The following is a 21780-nucleotide window of genomic DNA, read 5'->3' as shown; positions in this document are numbered from 1 at the left end:
TCATCAAATGAAGGGTGAGGAAAAGTAGGTTTGAAAGGCTTTTGGAAAGAACATGAGAAGATAAACAAAGTAGGAGAGAGTAATGGAAAATAAGAAAACTGAAAAAAAAAAAAAAAACCAATTTTTTTAATCACAACCTTCTTCAAGATATTGTATGTGAAAAATCTCATCCTAGACTCACTAGAACCTCTTATTATCTCCTCTCTACTCTCTTTTTATAGCTCTCCTTTCAGTAAAAGGAGAGTAGAGAGCAGATAATAAGAGGTACTAGTGAAGATCTAGGATGACATTTTTCTCCTTTTATGTCATTCTAAAAAAGGAGTTCAAAATGAGATTTACAGCCCTACATAAATTCACAACTGGGATACATGACAGGGTAACTGTCCTGTAATTTTGTCAAGTATATAAGCTTTTTCTGTGAAATGGAAAAATATTTCTCACTGTTTATTTTTCTTCTATACTGTGATTATTCATTGATATTTTTCCCAGAGGCTTAAAAAAAGCACTGAATGCCTGTCTTGCAACTACTTCAATAAATCTGAAGCAGCATATGAATTGCTATGTGTTCTCCCTACTCCACCTTTCTCCAAATAAGTTTTAAGAACAATTCTGAAAATCTTGTGTAAATATATGAGTGAAATGCTACAATTTTCCCTTGACTGAATGTTTCTTCAAGATGCAGATACTGACAGCATATAGTAGGATATTTTGAGTGGCTCCCATACTTTCTCAGAATAATCCTTATTTTAACAGATAAAACTACTGCATGCACCTTTTAACCAGCAACTACAACAGTGTAATACTGCGCATATGTGACGTTTATTCAAAACCTCATTTTTCTGAATCATAATTTTCATAAGCAAAAAGAATGTATAAGGACCTCAAGATAAACCACATGTCAAGAGCCTACCTCTGTATCTCTTTTTAAAGACAATCCTGCCAATTACCATCATCTAATACTTATCTACATCAGGATAGATCTCCATTGGAAATTATGTACTAACCAAACAGCTGCTCCCTGCAGAACTTGAAGTTTCACTGATAGCAGCACACTACTATGCAAGAACTGCCCTGACATACAGCTCACAAAAGCAAGTAAAACCAGAGTTTGAAATGGGAACTGCTGCTCTGCAATCATGCACATATGATCTGTTGGAAACCTAAGAGATTAATACTCTATTATTAATATTATTTTATATATTTATATATATATACATATATATATGTACACATTATGTGTGTATATATGTATATACAAGTATAATTTGTCATACTGATCAAATCTCAATTTGTCATACTGATCTTCACATTTTCTTATAAACCTGATTTGAAATACTGAATAAGCTAATCTTACAGCAGTCTAGGGTTTCTCCAGGTATTTTCATGTTGAATGAAGCTACCTGTTGCACAGGTATCACCAAAGATCATGTTAATTTCAACAATCTTTTATGTAAATCCCAAGTCATACCACTACAGGTGTTCTAGCAGGAATGCAGACACTTCAGGGTACCTAATGCAAAAGACATTACCTGTGGAAATTACTTCTCCTGTGCTCTCACACAATGTCAAGAGGCATCTTACTACATTAAAAAAAATTGATTACAATTGGCATAGGTGTTTTTATTATCTGTTTCCTGGATATTCATAATTTTAAGAGATTAATTTCATTAGGGTCTGTCTGGATAAAGAAGGACAAGATGAGCTAACACAAGCATCACATGGTTGCTTTCCAAAGCCTTTTCTAAAACTGCTCTTTTGGGGTCAAGTCAAATGTACATGGCCAAAACAAGACACACTCTGAAAAGGCTAAGAAATCCTACAACTTGATGGGAAAGCCCAGAGGCCACTAAAAAAGTGGAAGGAAAGGAAAAATAATGCTATTGGTGCAAAGACTAAACCACCTGTCACTCTTTAAATAACTCTGTGCACAATATACATGGCTCAGAAGGTCATTTTTTGTTCTCAGCTACCAACTATCCTTTTGACACTTCATAAGAGGAATGGGATGGGGAGAGGGGAACAGGACACAAGAACAACATCACATACTGTGAAAGCAACCAAGGAAGTGAGGCAACTGAAGTTCACAGAGACAGGCAATGACAGGAACTCAACACAAAGGAAGGATGCCAGGAATAAACAGAAGCTTGCAATAAATATAGTACTTGAAAGAAGTGTTACACTTGCATTCAAAATTGGCCCAGAAAAAAATGTGTCTCAGCGCATGGAGTGGCAGGAGCAAGGTAAATCTGTTGGCAGGGAGCACCGATCTGTCTCCGGGTTCAAGAAGTTTTCTTGAGAGGTAGCATAACATGGAACTCAGCTTTGCATTATCTCCAGCTTTGATGCTGAAGCTCTTTTTAATGCTCTTTTTATCCCCTTGTGTCAGTTGTACAGAAGATGCATATATAGCCATAGAAATATAATATACAAAACTAAAAGGGCAGCTCAATCCTTACTTTATCACAGTTTGAGGCACTACATTATTGTTTTTAAATTGTGAAGGTAATTTCAGACTGTTAACTATTTTGAACATTAGAGTCTTCTTCCTGCAGAGCAAGAAAAGCATGAGAGGAAGCAAATTAAGCCTTTTCATCAGTAGAAATCAACAGGGAATGCATCACAGGGTATCAATTGTTCCGACCCATGCTGGTACAGAGTTCCCCAGGTTTCCTGTGACTGCAAGGCAATGTGACCATTATTCTGAACTCATGCTTCAACTGAAAATCTTTCAGAGTAGCAATACAAATTATTGTCCTTTACATTGTTTTTTGAAGTTCTTAAATCACTGCTGGCAGTATATTAAGGGTGAGGCACAATTTCTGAACAGATTGTCTACTTCCAGAAGTGCTGGATAGGTTTTCTACTACTTTGAAACTGGAATGGTCTATTCAAATAAATATATAACCAGTATTTTATTAAAATATTTCTTCCTTTATTAATAATTAATAATTTATCAAATAAATAATTAAATTAAACATACCAGTTCAACAACTAATTTGTAATGTATGCTAAGATCTGTATTGTGCTGGAAACGGCTCAACCTGAAATGTAACAATGTTTTCTTCAAGCCTTTTCTGTCCCATTACGTTTTTAATGAAACAGCATGTAACTGAAATGTAAAATACTTTTTTTTATAGCCACTGACTTTCAGACAGTGAATAAACAAAATACTCCAAGAGCAGAAGCAATTGCTTGAAGTAAACTTCTTTCACACTTTTACAAAAGTGGAATACACAAATGTGATCCTTGACTTGAGATTCATCCTTCCAGAAAGTAAAACTGAGAAAGGGTAAGAGGAGTACATTTGTTTCTAGACCAGAAAGAAATCTGTGGCATTAGAAACAGTTTAAAGACGACATTTAGCAACAAGCACAACACCACAGCCGGTCCTGGGGGTGACTGTCCCACTCTACTCTGTGCTGCTGGGGCCCCACCTCAAGTCCTGTGGGTAGCTTTGGGCACCGCAACATAAAAAATACATTAAGCTATTAGAAAGCATCCAAAGGAGGGCTGAAAAGATCACAGAATCAGGTAGATTGGAAAAGACTCCGAGATTATCGAGTCCAACCTATGACCTCATCAACTAGACCATAGCAGTGAGTGCCACATCCAATCTTTCCCTAAACTCTTCCAGGGACAGTGACTCCACCATCTCCCTGAGCAGCCCATTCCAATATCAAATCACCCTTTCTGTGAAAAAATTCTTCCTAACATCCAGAAATTCTAACCTAAACCTCCCTGGCACAGCTGAAGACCATGTCCTCTCGTCCTGCCACGTTGCCTGGGAGAAGAGACCAACCCCCTCTGCTGCACCCTCCTTCCAGGCAGCTGTAGAGAGTGATAAGCTCTCCCCTGAGCCTCCCTTTCTCCAGGCTAAACACCCAGCTCCTTCAGCCATTCCTCACAGGAGCCCTCTAGACCCTTCATCAGCTCCACTGCCGTTCCCTGGACTCATTCCAGCACTTCAATATTCTTCTTGAAGTGAGAGCCCCAAAGTCGCACACAGCACTCAAGGCGTGGCCTCAACAGTGCTGAATACAAGGAGAGAATCAATTCCCTACTCCTGCTGGCCACACTACTTCTAATAGAGGATGGCACCAAGCTATCCTGGCTATCCTGGCTCATGTCCAGCTGCTGACCAGCATCCCCAGGTCCCTTTCTGCCAGACAGGTTTCCAACCACTCTGCCCCCACCCTACAGCCCTGCATGAGATTGTTGTGGCCAAAGTGTAGGACCTGGCACCTTGTGAAACCTCAGACCTATTGATCCAGCCTGTCCAGATCCCTCTGCAGAGCCTTTCTATCCTCCAGCAGATTGACATTTGCATCAACTTGGTGCCATCCACAAATTCACCAAGTGTAGAGTTGATCCCCTCGCCCAGATCATGAGTAAAGACACCAAACTGGGTGGAACACTGATCCCTGGGGAATCCCACTAGAGCCAGACACCAGCTGGATGCAACACCATTCACCACACCTCTCTGGGCCAGCCATCCAGCCACTTCCTAACCCAGCAAAGATGCACCAGTCCCAGCTGTGGGCTGCCAGCTTCTCCAGGAGCATGCTGTGGGAGTCAGTGCCAAAGGCCAGATGGTGAAAGGGGGAAGCCATACAAAGGAGCTGCCCAGGTCACTTGGCTTGTTCAGCCAAGTGGAGGAGGCTGAGGAGAGACCTCCTTGTGGTCCACAACTTCCTCATGAGTGGGAGTGGAAGGCCTGGCACTGATCTCTTCTCTGAGGTGCCCAGTGACAGGACCTGAGGGAATGGTCTGAAGCTTTGTTAGGGAATGTTTGGGTTTGTTATTAGGAAAAGGTTCTTTACCTAGAGGATGGGCACTGAAACAGGCTCCCCAGGAAGTGATCACAGCACCAAGCCTAAAGGAGTTAAAGAAACATTTGAACAATACCCTCAGGTACATGGTGTGATTCTTGTGCAAGGGCAGGAGCTGGACTTCAGTGATTCTTGTGAGTCCCTTCCAACCTAGGTTATTCTATGATAAAAGGTGGAAGGAAGAGAGTTCCAGGTGATTGCACACATCAGGAGGTGCCTACAGTCAGCAGAGGCAAGCACAACGTTCCTAACAAACCCAAATCCACTGAATTAACTTCTGTGTGTGTTACCTAGGATGTAAGGCAAAGACTTATCCACCATGTATCTATGGGCCTGTCAAGGCTTTGTGCTCCTGGTTCCATCTCACCCCTGCCTGCAAGACCTGGTCTTCTAAGTCTCAGCATACAGCAGTTGCCACATAAGTGTGTAACATCTAGAACAATGAGACCACAGCTCTCCATGATTTATGACTACAGATAAATACAGTTCTCGCAAATGGAAGTGGAAAATCTATTTTTTCACCCCCTAAACATCTGTACTTCTTCAGGTTCACTACAGCTTCATGAGGTACTGCTACTGAGGTCTCCATTTTATGTGAACTATGGAAATAATGACAGAAGTAGTAAGAAGTTTGTCTAAGGTCACAAGCAGAAGCCAGCATCAGTCATAACTACAGTGTGAGCCAGCAGCAGTCTGTTGCCAGTACCTATTTCATCACTATCTCCTCTCAGAAAATGAGACCAAAGCAACTGAAGAACATGATCTCTCTGCCCAAAAGATAATTGTGAAATGTGTCAACTGTGCAATTTATGAAAAAGGTACGTCAGCTAATGAAATAGCATAATTCTGATTCACTGCCCTCAACACTGAGAGAGCCTGCAATTACTGTTGAGACACGCACACCCCAGAGCACAAGAGAATGGTGACAGCCCCTGAAGTTGGCCATCTGCATCCAGGAGCACAGCTTGACCCTGTATCAGGTGATCCCCTGGATGCACATATTGGATCTAATGGCTGCTCATTATTGCCATCCAGATCATTAGTCGAAAAGGCAGGAAAACACAGAAGAAAATGTGATGTGACGTCAGGTTTCCCTATAATAAGGAAAACAAGTCAGCACAATACAGACTTTATTCCATACCTAACCACCTGTGAAAGAGTGTGAAACACCAGTCCCTCAAGGCCAATAGAGACTCCAGTTTGCTCCTGTGAGGTAGCCTGAAAGAGAAGTCAAGCAATCTTCTTTTTTTTTTTTTTTAAATAACTTTGGGAAGGGGAAATGACCCATGAAGATTTCACAGACAAGGGTCACCGTACACTCCCTCCTGAGGAAGTGTTTAAAACCATGGGATACTTAAAGACATTTAAAGTTACTTCTTCCCTTGACAGGCAGAACATTTAAATAAAGATACTATGATCATAGAAGGCCTGGGAAAATTATTTTTTCCTTTTCATCAGATGACAAAAATTCCCACTCTGCACATCCCCCTTCTCTTGATGCTGCATGTACTCCTCTCACAGATTCCTAATGCTGTTACATGTCACCATGTTGAGGCATTACATCCAACATGATTCCAGTGAAGTCATGTTTTCTTTCAGTTCTATGCCTACTATGAAATATGAAGTTGGCCTGACCATCCAAATGTGGGCTATTTCTCTTCAGTAGTCCAGCTTGACTACCAGGGTTCCAGAGCCCTGGATACTCACCTACAGGATCACAGAATCTTTTAAATTACATGCTGCCATGAAGAGCTCATAAGAACAATGAAACACTAACAAAATTTCAGAGCTTCACATGTCTACTTATACTGCTGTACATGTACCTGCTCATAGTAGGTGTGAGTGGCCTTTCACAACAACACCCTTGCTCCAAGGGTCTGAAAACAGATCCTTGCATGACAGCATGATCCCTCTACATCATAATTTTTCCTAGGTCTATACAGGTATATAGGAAACTGCAAAGCAACAGATTCTGGCATAGGAAATTACTTAGGCCAATCTACTGGAGTAAATCATTCCACCAGGTGCCTATCAAGCCACTCTATTACAGCCCTCCTACGCTGGACAGGAGGACACAAAATATAATTAAAAGCTCATGGGTCAAGGACAGGGAGAAATCGCTTTACAGCTACCATCATGGGCAAGAGACTCAACACGGTAAAATAAATTTAATGTATTGCCAATTAAAACCAGAGAAGGGTAATGAGAAATAAAAATCAATTCTTAAAATACCTTCCCTCTACCTCTCTCTTTTTTCCCAAGCTTAATTTTACTTCTAATTTCTCTACCTCCTCCTCCTCCTGGAGCAGTGCAGGGGGATGGGGAAGGGGGGCAGCAGCCAGTTCATCACACATTGTCACTCCTCCCTCCTCGGGAGGATGGCTCCTCACCCTCACCCCTTCTCCAGTGCTGTATCCCTTCTACAGGAGACAACCCTCCACAGACTTCTCCAACATGAGTCGTCCCTACAGGCAGCAGTTCTTCATGAACTGCTCCAGCGTGGGTCCTTCTACTGGGTCTCAGGTCCTGCCAGGAGCCTGCAAACTTCCCACAAGGTCACAGCCTCCTTTGGGCATCCACATGTTTGGGAATGGGGCTCTCCAGGGGCTGTAGGTGGATCCCTGCTATTGCATGGTCTTTCGCAGGCTGCAGGGGCACAGCTGCCCCACCCTGGTCTTCAGCACAGGCTGCAGGGGAATTTCAGCTCCTGCAATACCTCCTCCTCCTCCTTTTGCACTCACCAGAGCTGTTTCTCTCGCATGTTCTTACTCCACACTTTCATCTGCTGTTCTGCAGCAGTTTTCTTCCCCATCATAACTATGTAATCCCACAAGTGTTCCCACTGCCACTGGTGGGCTCGACCTTGGCAAACAGCAGATTCAACTAAACAAAATTGGTTATTCTCTATATTCACCTATACATCAGGGTTGGTTTAGCTCCAACACAATCAGTGGGCCTGCAAAACAGTTGACCTAAATCTGCCTTTCAGAGTCTTAGAGGTGTTCTAAGGTTAGTATTTTCTATGGCTTTGCTCCCATATGGCAGGCAAACTTTGTCACCTAAAGCCTGAGGGAAATCCTCCTAAGGATTTTGAAGTCATGCAAGAAATAACTAGAAATGAGAGTACATAAGAATGAGTACTCCCTTCCCTCTAGTTTTGCAAATGTGTCAACAATACTTTTACTCATTAAGTCACAAAGAGCTGAATTTATTTATACAGCTGTGGAGTAGTACGCTCTGACACCAGAAGGAATCCCTCACATCTTCCAGATCTTTTGTAGAAGAAGGTGAAGAAGGTCTTACAATAATTTATAGACTAAGCCTAGAACACCTACTCCAAAACAAATATTCTTCATAAAGATTTCCAGTGTACATTTCAAGACTGCAAGAATCCCCCATTTCCTACAAGAGGTGTTTATTTTACATTGTTCCTACCGGCACTTTTTATTCCTTTGACAAGTTTTTGTTTTCTAAATCACTGCATGATGAAGTATGAAGTAGCTGGGAGGAAAATAAAACCTAAATATTGCACAGGCATATTTGGCATGGAACAGCATGAGCCTAATAGCAACAAGCATCCTTATGGTCTTCCAGGGCCCATTCCACCCGTTCTGTACTGCTCCATCAGAAAGGTAAGACAAAGAGGAGTTAGAACCTACCTTAACTAAAACTTGCTGAAAATAAGAAGTCTAAAATGTCACATTACTTCACAGAGAGAGATTCCTCTCCCAGTTTTTAAAAATATTTAAATCCAAGAAAAGAACACTAAAATTTCTTTCCAAAAAATCTTAAAGTACAGAAAGAAAACAAGTATTTTGAGGAGCTTAATTTTCTTTTGTCTTTTACTTTACAATGCTCAGACATTTTTGCTGTTTCTTGTTTACACTGGAGCCAGTTAAATAGAAACTGGACCGATGGCTGCTCCAGGAACATTATCTCTATTTCATTGTGCATCACTGTGTTTCATGGTAAAAAATCCCCACCCCAAACATAGCCCTACAATTATGTTCAGCAGCCACATTTACTAATGGCAAAGGTTACCATCCCTGAATGCAAATTTACCTAGGTCCACTGTCAAAAGTAAGAGATTTACATTATTTTTTAACACAATACAGTAAGTTCTGACTTTGCATGAAATACAGACATAGCTTATAATAAAACTAAATATTGACCTGCTAGCTAAAAATAGAACAGGTATAGAGGCAATTTCACACATACTGAATGACAATTGACGACTCCATGGAAATAAAGGCTTTGAGCATCTCTTCACTGGAGAAGAAAAATTTGTTTTTCCTATTTCTCTTGAAAACATAAGCTTAACGCTTTATCAGTTAGTCTACAATACACATGGTTATATACATTTAAAGAAACCTCTTCTAATATTAAATTGGACAAGTTCTGGCTCCCCAGACAACACCAACTGCAGACAGCCCCGTGACCCTCTCACCGCGTGAACAAGAGAGAAGATTACCCATCAAAGCTTAAGTCTAGGTGCTGAAGTCTCAGAAGAAACCTGAGCTTTGTGTCCTATTGATGACCACCTGAATGACTTCTATGAGGTTCCATTTCCCCTTCCAGTATCTCCCAATCTCTTCACAGCATTTTACAGCTGTGAAATTTCTTCTCCTTTCTGCTAAAGGCAGGATGGCCACCCAGAAAAAAAGCTGCACACTTCAAACTACGTATTTTGACACAACAACAGCAATGCAATAATATTTTATAACTAGTAGAGTCTCTAGCATTAATCTCTCTGGACACAAAAGGATGCAAAAGTGATCTGTCACTTGTGACATTTGGAAACAAAATGATTCCACACAGTAAATGACAGTCACTACAGGGCAGTGTTAATTACACTACTTATTCTGACACTGACCACAGATAATGCTCTGCAAAATAAAAGCAAATTAGTCACATTTATTAGAGTGTTAAAATCTTAAGACAGATGCTTTATTGTAGGGCCCAGTGCTTTGGCTCAATCCTTTGCTCACCCAGCTTAATCTGGTTAGATGCAAACAAGATGTGCTTCCATCAGCTTCCCTAGCCCTGCTAGGGTCTCAGCAGCACCTACCACATCTTCCTCTTCAGGTGAGAGTCCCCCTGGCTCACATCATAGGGGAGCAAGTGACACCCCATTTGCAGAAGGCCATCAATCTGTCTCCATACGGGCAAAATTCTGTATTCCTGGAGACAAACTGAGGCCAAGGGCTGTTATGCAGGCATGTCCCTCATCCAAGACAATATGGTAGATCATGTTAACCTGCTCTGAAGAGAACAAGGAATCCTCTCCACCCTTTGGACCATTTCTAACAGTGCCACTGCATTTTCTTTTGAGGTTTTTAGCAAGGAAAAAAGCTGTCTCCTCTTTTCAGGCTGATTTCAAGGAAGTCAACATATGAAGGGAGATTAAGACTAAAAACTTCTGAAATGGGACCTTTCTCCTATTCCACTTTGCTACTCCTTTCTTTCCTCATATTTGCACATTTTCACAGAAGAGTCCCTCAATCAGCTTTCAGGTTGCTCTACATATATGTTATGGACTTGGCATATATATTCACATTAAAATAATGAGATTTTTTTCGATTTATATTTTCCCGTTTATTTCAACGAAAGCCTGGCTGTGAAGAGATTCTTATTTTAGAAAAGACAGGCTGTTTCCATAAAACACAAAATAACACACTTCTAAATTTCTGTTCTGAAATAAAATGGTTCATGTAACAGCTTTCACTAAACTAAAAGGGTGTGAATTAAAACAGGTTTCATTATACTTGTGAAAATTAATCTCTCTGAGCCCCAAATGAAAGCACAGTTTGCTTTTTTCATGTGTCTCTCAAGTAGTAATTTCAATAGCCAAGACACAGATGGTAGCAAATGGTGTTTTGTAAGGGACCACGCACTGCAATTTTTCCTTGGTAAGGCAAACTGGAAATTGATTCATTTGTCTGCAACTCAAGCCATGAATCATCTCAGTTACCAGTAGATAGGTGGGAGAAACTGAAACACAAATGGTACAAAAAACTACTGGTGGTGCAATGCTTAAACACAACTCAACTGACAAAACCTCCCATAGCTCCCCTGAGCTCAGCTCCCCTTTCCTTCATACCATGCAGTTTGTGTGTATCTGCACTATAGTAGTCCCTGTCTATCCCAGTGTAGAAGTCAATCTCCACTTCATAGTCCCTCGTGATTTGCCTCATAGGCAAAACAAACCTACAGGCAAAGCCCTGAGACACCAAAGGTATTTAAAACCTTAACGAGGATGTAGATAGCAAGGTGTTACTAATTTAGGAGCAAGAGTTTACATTAGCTAAATGGTCTCCAGGACTGCATCTCACTGCTGTAAATCAGGGTTTAAAAGCCTGGAGTTACCTTCAAAAACGGAATGCCATTCCTCCTGAGGGCTGGGACCATGCCAGCTGGAGACAGCATTCCATGCTCTGTGCTACCACCTGCAGTCCACCTGCCACCACAGGGACAGTCCTGCCATTCACCCTCTCAAGGGAACTGGTGTGAACCTATCCCCTGCTGCACGTGTAGGTCTTAGGGAAGAAGCAACACCTTCCCAAGTAAAAGAATTAGGAGACACAAACGGGGTGAAGGGTGGTGGGAAGAATGCCTGGCTCCAACAGCAAATTGGAACACAGGCAGCATTTACCCCAGATGCTTTGCTTTCAGGATGGATGTTGGTGGGGTCTGCTGCCCGTCTTCCTGCTTGCCTAGTGTGGAAAATCCCATCTTTAGAATATGAAGCACCATTTTGGTAGAGAAGTGTTTTTGTTAGAACTCTGTGGTCAGTCTCAGAATAAGATGTTCCATTTTGCAAAGGTTTATTTGTTTTACACACACACTCTCGCCTGGGTCTATTAAATTCAGAACTCCTACAACAGTATTCCCTTTCTTTGTTCCACCCTTTGCAGCTGCAGAACAGCATGATATTTATAAAAAAATAATGGGAAAAAAACCCTTGATTTGGTTTTCAAACTTTAATCCACTAAAATTGTTTCCTGTTGGAATCCAAACTCTTCAGGACTTGCTCGCTTCACACAAGGGGAGCTAAGGACCTTACAGAATTTGGACTTTTATACACAGCTTTTTCATTATTGTTTGCAGATGAGGTATAGTCTTTAAATCAGAAAGTAACCACACTGGGACCAGGCTTTTTCCAACTGTCCAGCTGCTCACCTGTGACTAAAGCACTAAGCTTGACTAACCCCTGTGAAAACAGAATTACGAAATGCAAAAAACTATCTTTGAAATCTGCATACAAGAATTGCTCCAGATAAGGATCCCACCATCTCTCTTGATACGGGTTTATACAAATATATTGAGAAAGATTACTCTAGAATTTTAAAAATACCCAGCTTTACTCTGGTAGCATCTTTTAACTCAAATACTGTGGCAGCAGCTCTCCAGCCACAGAGAGCAACAGACGACTTCCCCAGGCATTGTGCTGGGGAAGGCTGTGAGAAGATCAGAGAAAAGAATGAGAAACAATTCTTATCTCCACTTGCTGCACCTGTTGTTGTGCATATGTGGAATGTGTTATGGAGATTTGTTTACCATATTAATTGGCCAAAGGATGGTGTTTGGATGGATTGACCAATTAGGTCAAAGCTGTATCAGACTGTCTATAAGGGTTACAAGCTTCTTAATAAGTATAGTATAGTATGATATAGTAGAATGAAGTGATTGATCAGCCTTCTGGAATCATGGAGTCAGTGCTAATTATTACCCGGCTGGAGGCCTGCAGCAACAAAATACAAATAGTACCACTGAAACGCAGGTGTTACATAAAGAATGAAGGAGAAACATTTGGGCAGGGATTCCAAAACAATGGCCTGTGTAAAAAAAAACCACTTTGTTAAAAGTCCTGGTCAAGCTCTTACATTTCTTCTTGCCTCAGTTACCACACATAGAAGTACAGTAAGAGAATTTGGTATGATGGTAAATACAACACTATTTCTTAGATTATTTCTTCAATGCTTAGATTTCACTGTTAGTAGGTGTCTTCTAAGTAGCTACAGCTCTGCTGAGCAAATCAGAGATTTCACCTGACAGCCTGTGTTTCCAGCTCCGCCCTATTCTGGATGTCATTGCACTTCACAGAACTGATGGCATGCCTGTGAACCAAGTACCTCAGCTGATCCATTCTTTCCCCTCCACACCCAGCAAATCCAACTTCTCCTACAATCCCTGAACACGCTGCATTTTTTGCCATCCTAAGGATGGACAAAACAAGTAGTTATGCATAGAGACAATGTGTCAAGAATCCTAGGCAGAAAGATAAAGAAAGTAGTCACCTGAGGTTACAGAAGTACAGTCCCACACCCCACCCAGATGGGCTTCCCACTGCCTTCAGTGGGCTTAGCACTGAGGAATGGTGGATCCACCTAAATGGCAGAGGTCACAGCTCTCTGCTTAATCAAGAGAAGCCATTATGAATGATCATTTAATTAAAGTACAAATTCTTCCAAAATAGCTAGTTTTAAAACTGTATTTGTATTCCCAAAGAAGAAATTTAGTTTTCTACCACTTTAGGCCTTTCTTATTAAAAACCCTTGATTTCACATCCTAGAACTCTTAGGGTTTTTCTACTAGGAAATCAGTCTCATTTCATTAGTCCTTGATTATACCTACCCTTTCCAATTCCAAGCAAAAGTGATGTATTATCAGTTAAGAGATATTCTTAAAATCCTTTGTGTGTGTGTTATTCTATTAGGAATGGAACTAGCACAGTTAAAAATGTCTAGCACAATTGATTTATCTGTGCCTCTCTGGTGAAAAATGTTCTTCTGTAGCTTCCTGAGCCACAGGGACACTGTCCTTCACTCTAGCAAATCTCTGAAAATATATCTCCAGTGGCTAATTTTGCTTTGCAAAAAATCACAGTAACATCAAGAAGTCTCCCCATACAAAAGATTATTGCCTAGTTCCCTAAATTCAAGATTGCATAAATCTTTCACATGTCAAGACAAGTGTTGGCCATCTTTTTATTCCTTTTCAGCTGAGGAATAACAGAAATCTGAGCAACTAAGGTAAGATTTTAGAAGTCCTCAAGCCACAGAGAATCAGAAACTTGTGCATGTGACAGTCATTCTTTTGACAGACCAGCTAAGGATGGTGCTACTGAACACTGTCAATACTGTCCATTTTTTTGTGGGTATTTTCATAAAAATATGCGCAGTGTTTACCAGTTTTGTACTTTGGAAGGGGTCTAAGATAGCAAACTAAATTCTAAAGTCCTCAAATACATTTTCTAAAGGTACCAGACCTGAATTTTTGTCCCTTAAGTGTGACTCACAGGGAATCAACTGTATCTCTGAGTTTAGTGTTGAGTGAAGATGATCAGAGCCGACTTCTGGCAACTTTAGATGACTGCAAGACATTACATCTGAGAGCCCTAAAACAATCTACCTGACAAGGAACAATCAAATAGTTTTTCTAGCAGCCGAAGCACTCCAAGTGAAAGATTTGAAGGATACCTGCACTTGATAACTATGTGCTTGGAACTCAACTACTCTAACAGAACGAGCCCTTCAGTCTGCAGGAAAAAGCTTCCCCAACGGCCAAACACACCTCCCCAGAATCCAAGTGGGATCCAAGACGGAAAGCCTGACTAAGGCGAGAAGTTTGAGATCGTTTTCCCTGGGGCCCTGTTCGAGGACCCCCGTCGGCGACGTGGGCGCGATGCTGAAGGGGACCGGCAGCCCTGACGCTGCGCCCGGCCCCGCTGCCCGCCCGGCGCGGCCGGAACGCTCTCGCTGCGAAGCCGCCGCTATGCTCGGGATGGAGAGCCCCGGAGGGAAAGCGATCCCGGCTGCGTCCCGACTCGCCGGCAAGGGAAGCTCGCAGACCCCTTCCCAAAGCTATGCTCTACCCACAGCGGGGGCGCTCCAGCCTTTCCCGAACTTCAGCCCCACGCCCCGGCTTGAAGCACTGCCCTCGGGGATCGCGCACACGGGAGGATGCTCGGCCGGTGCCGCCGCAGCAGTCCGGGGCGGTAGCGGCGAGCCCCACCGCACGCAGCCGGGACGCCCCCGGCCGGCCCCGCCAGGCACTTACCCCAGAGCAGCAGGACCGGGAGGTGCCGCCGGCGGCTGCCCTGCGCCTCCATCCCGGCGCGGCCGGCAGCGGCGGCGAGCGGCCGCGGGGGACGGAGCCCGCATGGGGCGGCCGGTCCGCAGCCGCAGAGGGCCCGAACCCGCCTCAGCCCGCCCGCCGGGGAGGCTCCTCTTCATGCCTCGGCGTCCAGCCCCGGGCGGCGGCGGCAGCGGGGGCGGGCGCGCCGGGGAGCAGCTCCCCCGCCCCCGGGGGCTCCCAGCGCCGGCGGGGCGGACCCGGGCCGAGCCGGGACAGGGACAGGGACAGGGACAGGGACAGGGACAGGGACAGGGACAGGGACAGGGACAGGGACAGGGACAGGGACAGGGACAGGGACAGGGAGGGGTGGGTGTTCTCTGTGCACGGCCACAGAATCACGGCCGTGCCTCCCGCTCTTCCAACAGCCGGGGCAGGAGCGATGCCGCTCCCAACCCATCGGTCTGTGTGGCTGCCTAGGGGAAAGGCACCTACCCCGCACGGGGAAGGTTCTGGTCTTAAGCGTCCAAGGGATTTCAGGGACTCTTCATCCCTTGCCCTGGGAGCCAGAGCAGCGGCTCTCCTCTTATCAGAACATTCTGGCGGTGGGGGTGAAGGCATGAGGAACTGGAGGGACGCCTGTGTTAGTCCACCTGCAGCCCTTGCCTGGCACCGACTTGTTGGTCTGCTCGATATTTACAGCTGAACACGGGCAGCGAGCTGGCCTGACCCCACGCAGACCCAGAGCAGCCTGGAGTTCTGAGATGCTAAGTGTATTTTTATGTTGCAATTTCATCTTTGCCTGTCTCTTTTCAGAGATGGTACAGCTCCTGATTTTCATCAATATTTAAAGGCTGTGTTCCTGGAGCTCTCTCTCTAGGAAATTAGCATCTCCATCAAGAAATACCAGACCGGGAAGCTGCTAAAGGCAACATTTCTTACCTAAAAATAGCAGTATTGCTCAGTAACAAGGACCCAGACTGTTCCTCTGGGTTCATGGACACTCCACCTCAATAATGGCCTTTTAGTAGAACATTAAATCACTGCCATTATTAAAGGTCAAATGTACCATAGAATTTCAAATTTCAAAAGATATTTTCAAGCCACACACAAGAAGGAAGGGTGCTTTTAGGTATCAGTGAGGTTGTTAACATTGACTTTGTATGCTTGCCTAGCACAGTGCTCCAAACACTTTTGGAGAGTGAGACCCCAGCACAGGAGCAGAATTATGCAACATGTGCCTTTGTGACCACTGTTTTCAGTACACAGCCTTAGCCTGATTTATGCTGAAGGAAATGGAAAACTTTGGAAACCACAGAGAAGGCTGGGAATCCAGTGTTGAAACAGCTCTGCAGACATTTAAGTGTGTCACTTAGAATGAACCTCCTATCACTCGTGTGCCACTTCTTCCACTTGGCTGGAAACAAACCTTGTAAAATACCATAAACCATAAATAAACCATAGCTCAGGGAGATCATCCTTCAGCAGAGGGGCTGCCATTTCTGCTTTGTAAGGAGCGTTAGCAAGCTGCCCCTGCCAGAAGGAGCTGCAGCAAAGTGACAGGCGTGAAGGCACATACACCACAGACTTGTTATACCATCTATAGCATCCTTTCTAACAGTAAGATCTTGATTTACATCACAAATTCCATTTCTTGCAAATCTGAAAATACCATTAGTATTTTCAATAATTTGGATTGATTTCCAGGAGGTTAAGCATCATGCTTTATATGCAATATTATATGTTTAAAAAGTACACTATATTATACAGTATAAAGGCAATCTTTTTTGTAACACACATGGACATAATGCTGACAAGTCTTTTTACATCAATTGCATTTGTTTTCTTTGCCTGTTTCAGATAAAAAACTGGCAAAGTGAGTGTTACTTCTTCCAACTCTCAAGATTCAGCAAGCACTTCCCATTTTGTGCTTGCAGCACATAGTTTGAAGGTGCAAACAGTACCTCTGCGGTAGAACAAATAGAATTTATAGGTAAATGCACTAATGCAGCACATTGCACAAGCCAGCTATGCTAGGTGATATCTGCATCAACGTGGTCTAAATTGAGCAAGTCTGATTCACACTTGAACAAAACAGTGACAACGTTAGAACGGTTAGCAAGATGGTTCAAAAAACTTCAGAAGTTTGCAGTTTTTCAGTAAGACTGCCCACCCCCCCCAACCCCCATTGCATTGCAGTAATGCAAACAGATTCACTCCAGAATGACTGCAAACAACCTTTTCTGTTCTGCAAATCTGCCTTGGTAGCATCATGTACCTATACCAGCAGCAGAAATCCAATTCACTTTCAAATAAGAAATACTATGAATGCCCTTTGCTGTACAGAGCTCTGAATCCCATCCCTGACACACACACTAACAGTGACCTCAGAACCATAGTCTGTTTTCATTTCCAGGCATACAGCCTCCAGAGATCACACTGACACCTTCTTAGGTACCCTGATGACAGTGCTACAATCCCATTACTTCAGGTATTTTCTAAAACGCCTAAATCTGCTAACAAGATACTGAGTAAAAGAAAATATAGCAACAGACATGTAGGTAGTTGTTTCAGTATAGCAAGTTCCTGGGGAGTCTGTGGTGAGAAGAGATGAAAGAAGTCAAGCTGGCAATAATACCTGCCCAGGACAGGTATTATTGCCAGCACTACAGGGTTCAGAATGGTGCAGGATAAGGTAATAAACTTTATTGCTCCAGAGTTTAACTGATTCAACAGGAACTGAAACAATTATAAAATAAATTAAGGAAAAGCTGAAGACATTACACTATGGAAAACAACATTTCCTTTCCTTGTCACCTCACAAATTGGCCCAGAGAGAGAGGCTACTTGCCTGTATGGAGGGACTTTGCCCAGTGTCAGATGAAAGCTTTCTTCACCTCTTCCTAGCACAGCAACTTTGTATAAAAGACACATTAAGATTTCAAGACCACATTTTAATGGGATTACTTGCTGGACTGAGGTTTGAAAAAGTAGGTTCAGTTCGCCCGTGGTTTTAAACTAAAGTAGGTCATCCTTCCTATTTAGTGCTCCTAGAAGCGTGCCATTCCTGCTCCAGAAATTTAAAAAAAAAAAAAAGGATCTGCAGGTTATTAAAATAATTCCTCTCTTTTTACCATCAATACAGGAATGTAAAAAATGATAAAACACACTCCCCAGTTAAAAAACAACTTCTTCCTGTGACTCAAAGGCCCCACTATGGTATATTGACTGCACAGAATACCCAAATTTAGTCTACATCAGTCAGATCTGATGAGGTCAAACTCTTTATGCCTACATTGCATGAAGTGAAGGAGGAGAAAAAAGAACATTTTTTTAATGTAAAGATCTGAGACTTTTTGCATAAGAGAAGTCATGGAATACAGAAGCACACAAATATTTTGCCAGCTTCTAAAGCTTACATTTTAAGTCATGTATGGATGTGCTCTGTGATTTCAGCAGGGTTTCTATGCTCAGAGCAAAGCATCTAGGGAATGTTCACATATTCCAGACTGCACTCTGTTTCAAAAGTGCTGAGCTGTGAGTATTTAGCACCTCTAAAACCTTTAAGCACCGCTTATTTTATATACCTAGCTCTGACCTGACAGCCTTCCCATGGCACAGCAGGTAGGCTTTGTTTGAAGGAAGTGGAATATGCAATTAAACAAGGTACTTCTGTACCCTATGCCATCAACACCAACACCTACCAAATAAAAATTAAAAATTCCTCAAGTGTCATGATGCAGGTCAAGGGAAAGCAGGCAGGTTTTATGGAATGATGCCAAATGCCTCTTCCCTCCCTCTGGAGAGAAGCTCCAGAGTCAAGGGTCCTTCACCGAGGCACCCACCCCTTGTTTAACAGCCAGCAGTGCAAAATGCTCCCATCAAAGGACCCGAGTGCAAATATGTAGGAACTGGGATGTCTTGCTCATTACTATCTGTTGTTCTTTTGCCAAAAAGAGTATCCCAAGACCACTGGTGACTCTAAGTCATGCACATTGTAATTGCCTCTTCCTGTTGCACACAACTATTCTTTTTCAACATGAGCCAGAAGCTTTGTTATAACAGAAAATCTTTGTAATTTGGTTCAGGAATGGGAAATAAGTCATGCCTTCATTTTAATGTAAATGTAAGCATGAGCAAAAGGCACACAATGCTCTATTCCTCCTAGACTAAGTAGAGCCAAAACTAATTTTAAAGGTTTTAAACCTTTAAAACTCAGTTATGTTCTAGAGGCCCTGACTTTCTACTCAGAAATTAATTTTGGTTTTTGTGACAGGCTCGCTGAGCATTTCGGAAAATACTGGGAAAGAATATATATATATATATACCATGTCTCCCATACATGGTTATGTCTGAGAAATAACTCAGCTTGGAAAATCAGGGAGAAAGATACTAGAAGCAAAGTGGAAGAAACACTGATGTGTTGGGTTTTCTTTTCCCTTTAGAAACAATAACACTGTTGGAGTTTATTTTCATAAAAAATCTTACAGAGATGAAAGCTGAGATATATCTGAAGGAACATTCAAGGATCATTTCATAACCATCAGAACTCAGCTGACTCCACAGAGATTGGTGGACAGCAACATAAACCTACTGCAAGAGAAAGCAGCAAAGCATATTCGAGTTCACTCTGAGCACAGGATTTCTGATTCCACATGTGGGCTCTGACCAGTGCAGTTCTGAACCAGCTTCCCCTTATATGAAAACAGACTAATTGTACTTCTTAAGTGCATGAATGGCTTTAGGGCTGGGCAAGACAGATCCTAGAACACTTCTTAAATGAGAAATTCCATAAATCTCCCCTCCATGGAAAAATGCAGCACTATATAAAATAGAAGATGTTACTATAGTAAATAGAATGCTATTTGGTGGCACAAAACAAGTGCAATACATAACATTTCTAATTATCCAATCCTAATCCTTTGTATAATTGTCCTTCTAAAGTAAAATAGAAAATAAAAAAATAAATCATAACATGTTTTCATTTAGGCTGAGTTCAACCTGCTATTGCATTCACACATATTTCTATCATAATAAATCATCCTTTTTAATCTTGTCATCTTTACAGCCCCAAGGCCACCCCAGTTCATGCACAGAACACTCACACCTCTGTCACTGACACATCTCACAGCATTCGCTACAAATTGCATAAAATGTGAAGGCAGACACAAATATCACCTCATGCTGTTCCACTTGATCAGTTTCCCTCGAAGTGCCATGGTGCAGAGCCCCAGCTTCCATCACTTGAGGAGAAGACCCAGAGAGCTTCCCCTTCATCATGCTTTCCCTTTATTAGAACTACCTCCCTTACTCCTGACTTGGAAGAAATGCACAATAAATACTTTCACATATTAACTAGAAATCTGGAAAAAGTTTGTTGGCAGCGTGCCTGAAGAACATTGCTGACTATCACTGCCATTTAAAAAGGGGAAGGGAGGAAAGAAAGGTGGTGTTTCAGAGACACCATTGGTTGTGTTTTCCATCTCTTTCATAATTTGTCCAGGATTGCAAATGTATCCATTCACAAGGGTTCTTTCACTATTTGACCACATACTTTCAAGTCTTGGGATTCCCTTCAAATGTTGTGAGTAAAGGAGACCAATTATTTCCCCCACATATGAATGAAACTTCTGTTTGCATTTACAAGTGCAGCAATTAAAGGTTTAATTGTGTTTATTGCACTTGCAGAAAGGAGAGCATCTGCTCAGGTTCTGCTGACCTCAAATGACAGAGAGTATCTCAGTGTGACAAGTGACTGTAGCTCTCATTTGAAAAAATGATGTTTCTCAAACATCTGGGGCAGCACAAAAATAAGAACAGGACACAGGTGGGAACAATGGGTTACAGTTTATCCTGGTAGCACTCACTATATTTGCCCTATGCCAAACAGCAGTGTAGGCTGCTGGGACTGGTGTGCCAAATCTCTGATTCACAGAGAACCAACATAAACTTTAAGGAAATTCCTGTTATTAAGAAAAGTGTGTATTTATGCATTAGTTAACATGAAATAATATCAATCCTCAAATGAAAGTATAAATGATAGAAGAAAGGAAATATTGTCTTTTCAAATGTTTACTTTTTATGAAAGGCTTTGTTCATCAAAAATTTCACTTTCCAGAATATGTAGCCCTTCATATTTAATTGAATTGCTGTGAACATCTCTCACTATTTTTGACTCTAATAGTAGAATTATTTGCATCTTATGGAAGTATCAGTTAAATATTAGTCAGGATCTCTACTTATCATCACTTCTTTTTGCTTTAAATTTAGAGAAGATTTTTTTATAAGTGAGATAACAATAATTCCCATAACAAATTTACTAGATACTAAATTTTTCCATGTAAGGGAAGTGAACAAATAATATAGATAAGAAAAAGTGCTTTAAATAATCTAGATTAACTGACATAGGCAGCTATTTTGCTGGTAGACAGAGATATAAAATATTCCAAAGATGAGCTATCTTTGTCATTGTCTCCAGAGATTTCTAAATCAGAGGAAGGATGTGAGTAAGTGGACAACAGGCACACCAGGTATTGTACCACTGGCTCACATGCACACTTGACATTTCCAGCTACTGTATCAGCTACTGAGTTGCAACTCGATGATTTCAGGTGGAATTTGCTGCTTGAGCTTAGCAGGCATATTACAGTGCTGCACTAGAGGAAGTGACACCTGTCAGAAAATATGAAATCTCCCCTAGCCCAAAAGTCAGACCAAGATTTCAAGTTCACAGTAAAGTCAGTGTTGAGCACATCGAAGGTAGGGGGTTTTTTGCACTGCTATTGCAAGGGTGTAATTTGCTTTAATCATACATTAGAGCTTCAAATAAATATGAGATTCAAAACCATCTCCAAATGGAATAACCTAGAACAACAAC

The 21780-nt window shown here is 42.1% G+C and overlaps 1 protein-coding gene across 1 annotated transcript in view; it reads right to left on the bottom strand.

The window, feature by feature from the left end:
* RAMP3 (receptor activity modifying protein 3) overlaps nt 1-15053 on the bottom strand; it is a 41128-nt gene extending 26075 nt beyond the window's left edge. Inside the window, exon 1 of the mRNA XM_084205282.1 lies at nt 14889-15053. Within this exon, the coding sequence (XP_084061408.1) occupies nt 14889-14940 (52 nt within the window). The 5' untranslated portion in view covers nt 14941-15053. The remainder of the gene's footprint in view (nt 1-14888) is intronic.
* Between the last annotated feature and the right edge of the window lie 6727 nt (nt 15054-21780).

This window comes from Fringilla coelebs, assembly GCF_963513975.1.
Source record: "Fringilla coelebs genome assembly, chromosome: 1".
NCBI lineage: Eukaryota > Metazoa > Chordata > Aves > Passeriformes > Fringillidae > Fringilla > Fringilla coelebs.
This window is presented reverse-complemented; position numbering and strand designations above follow the sequence as displayed.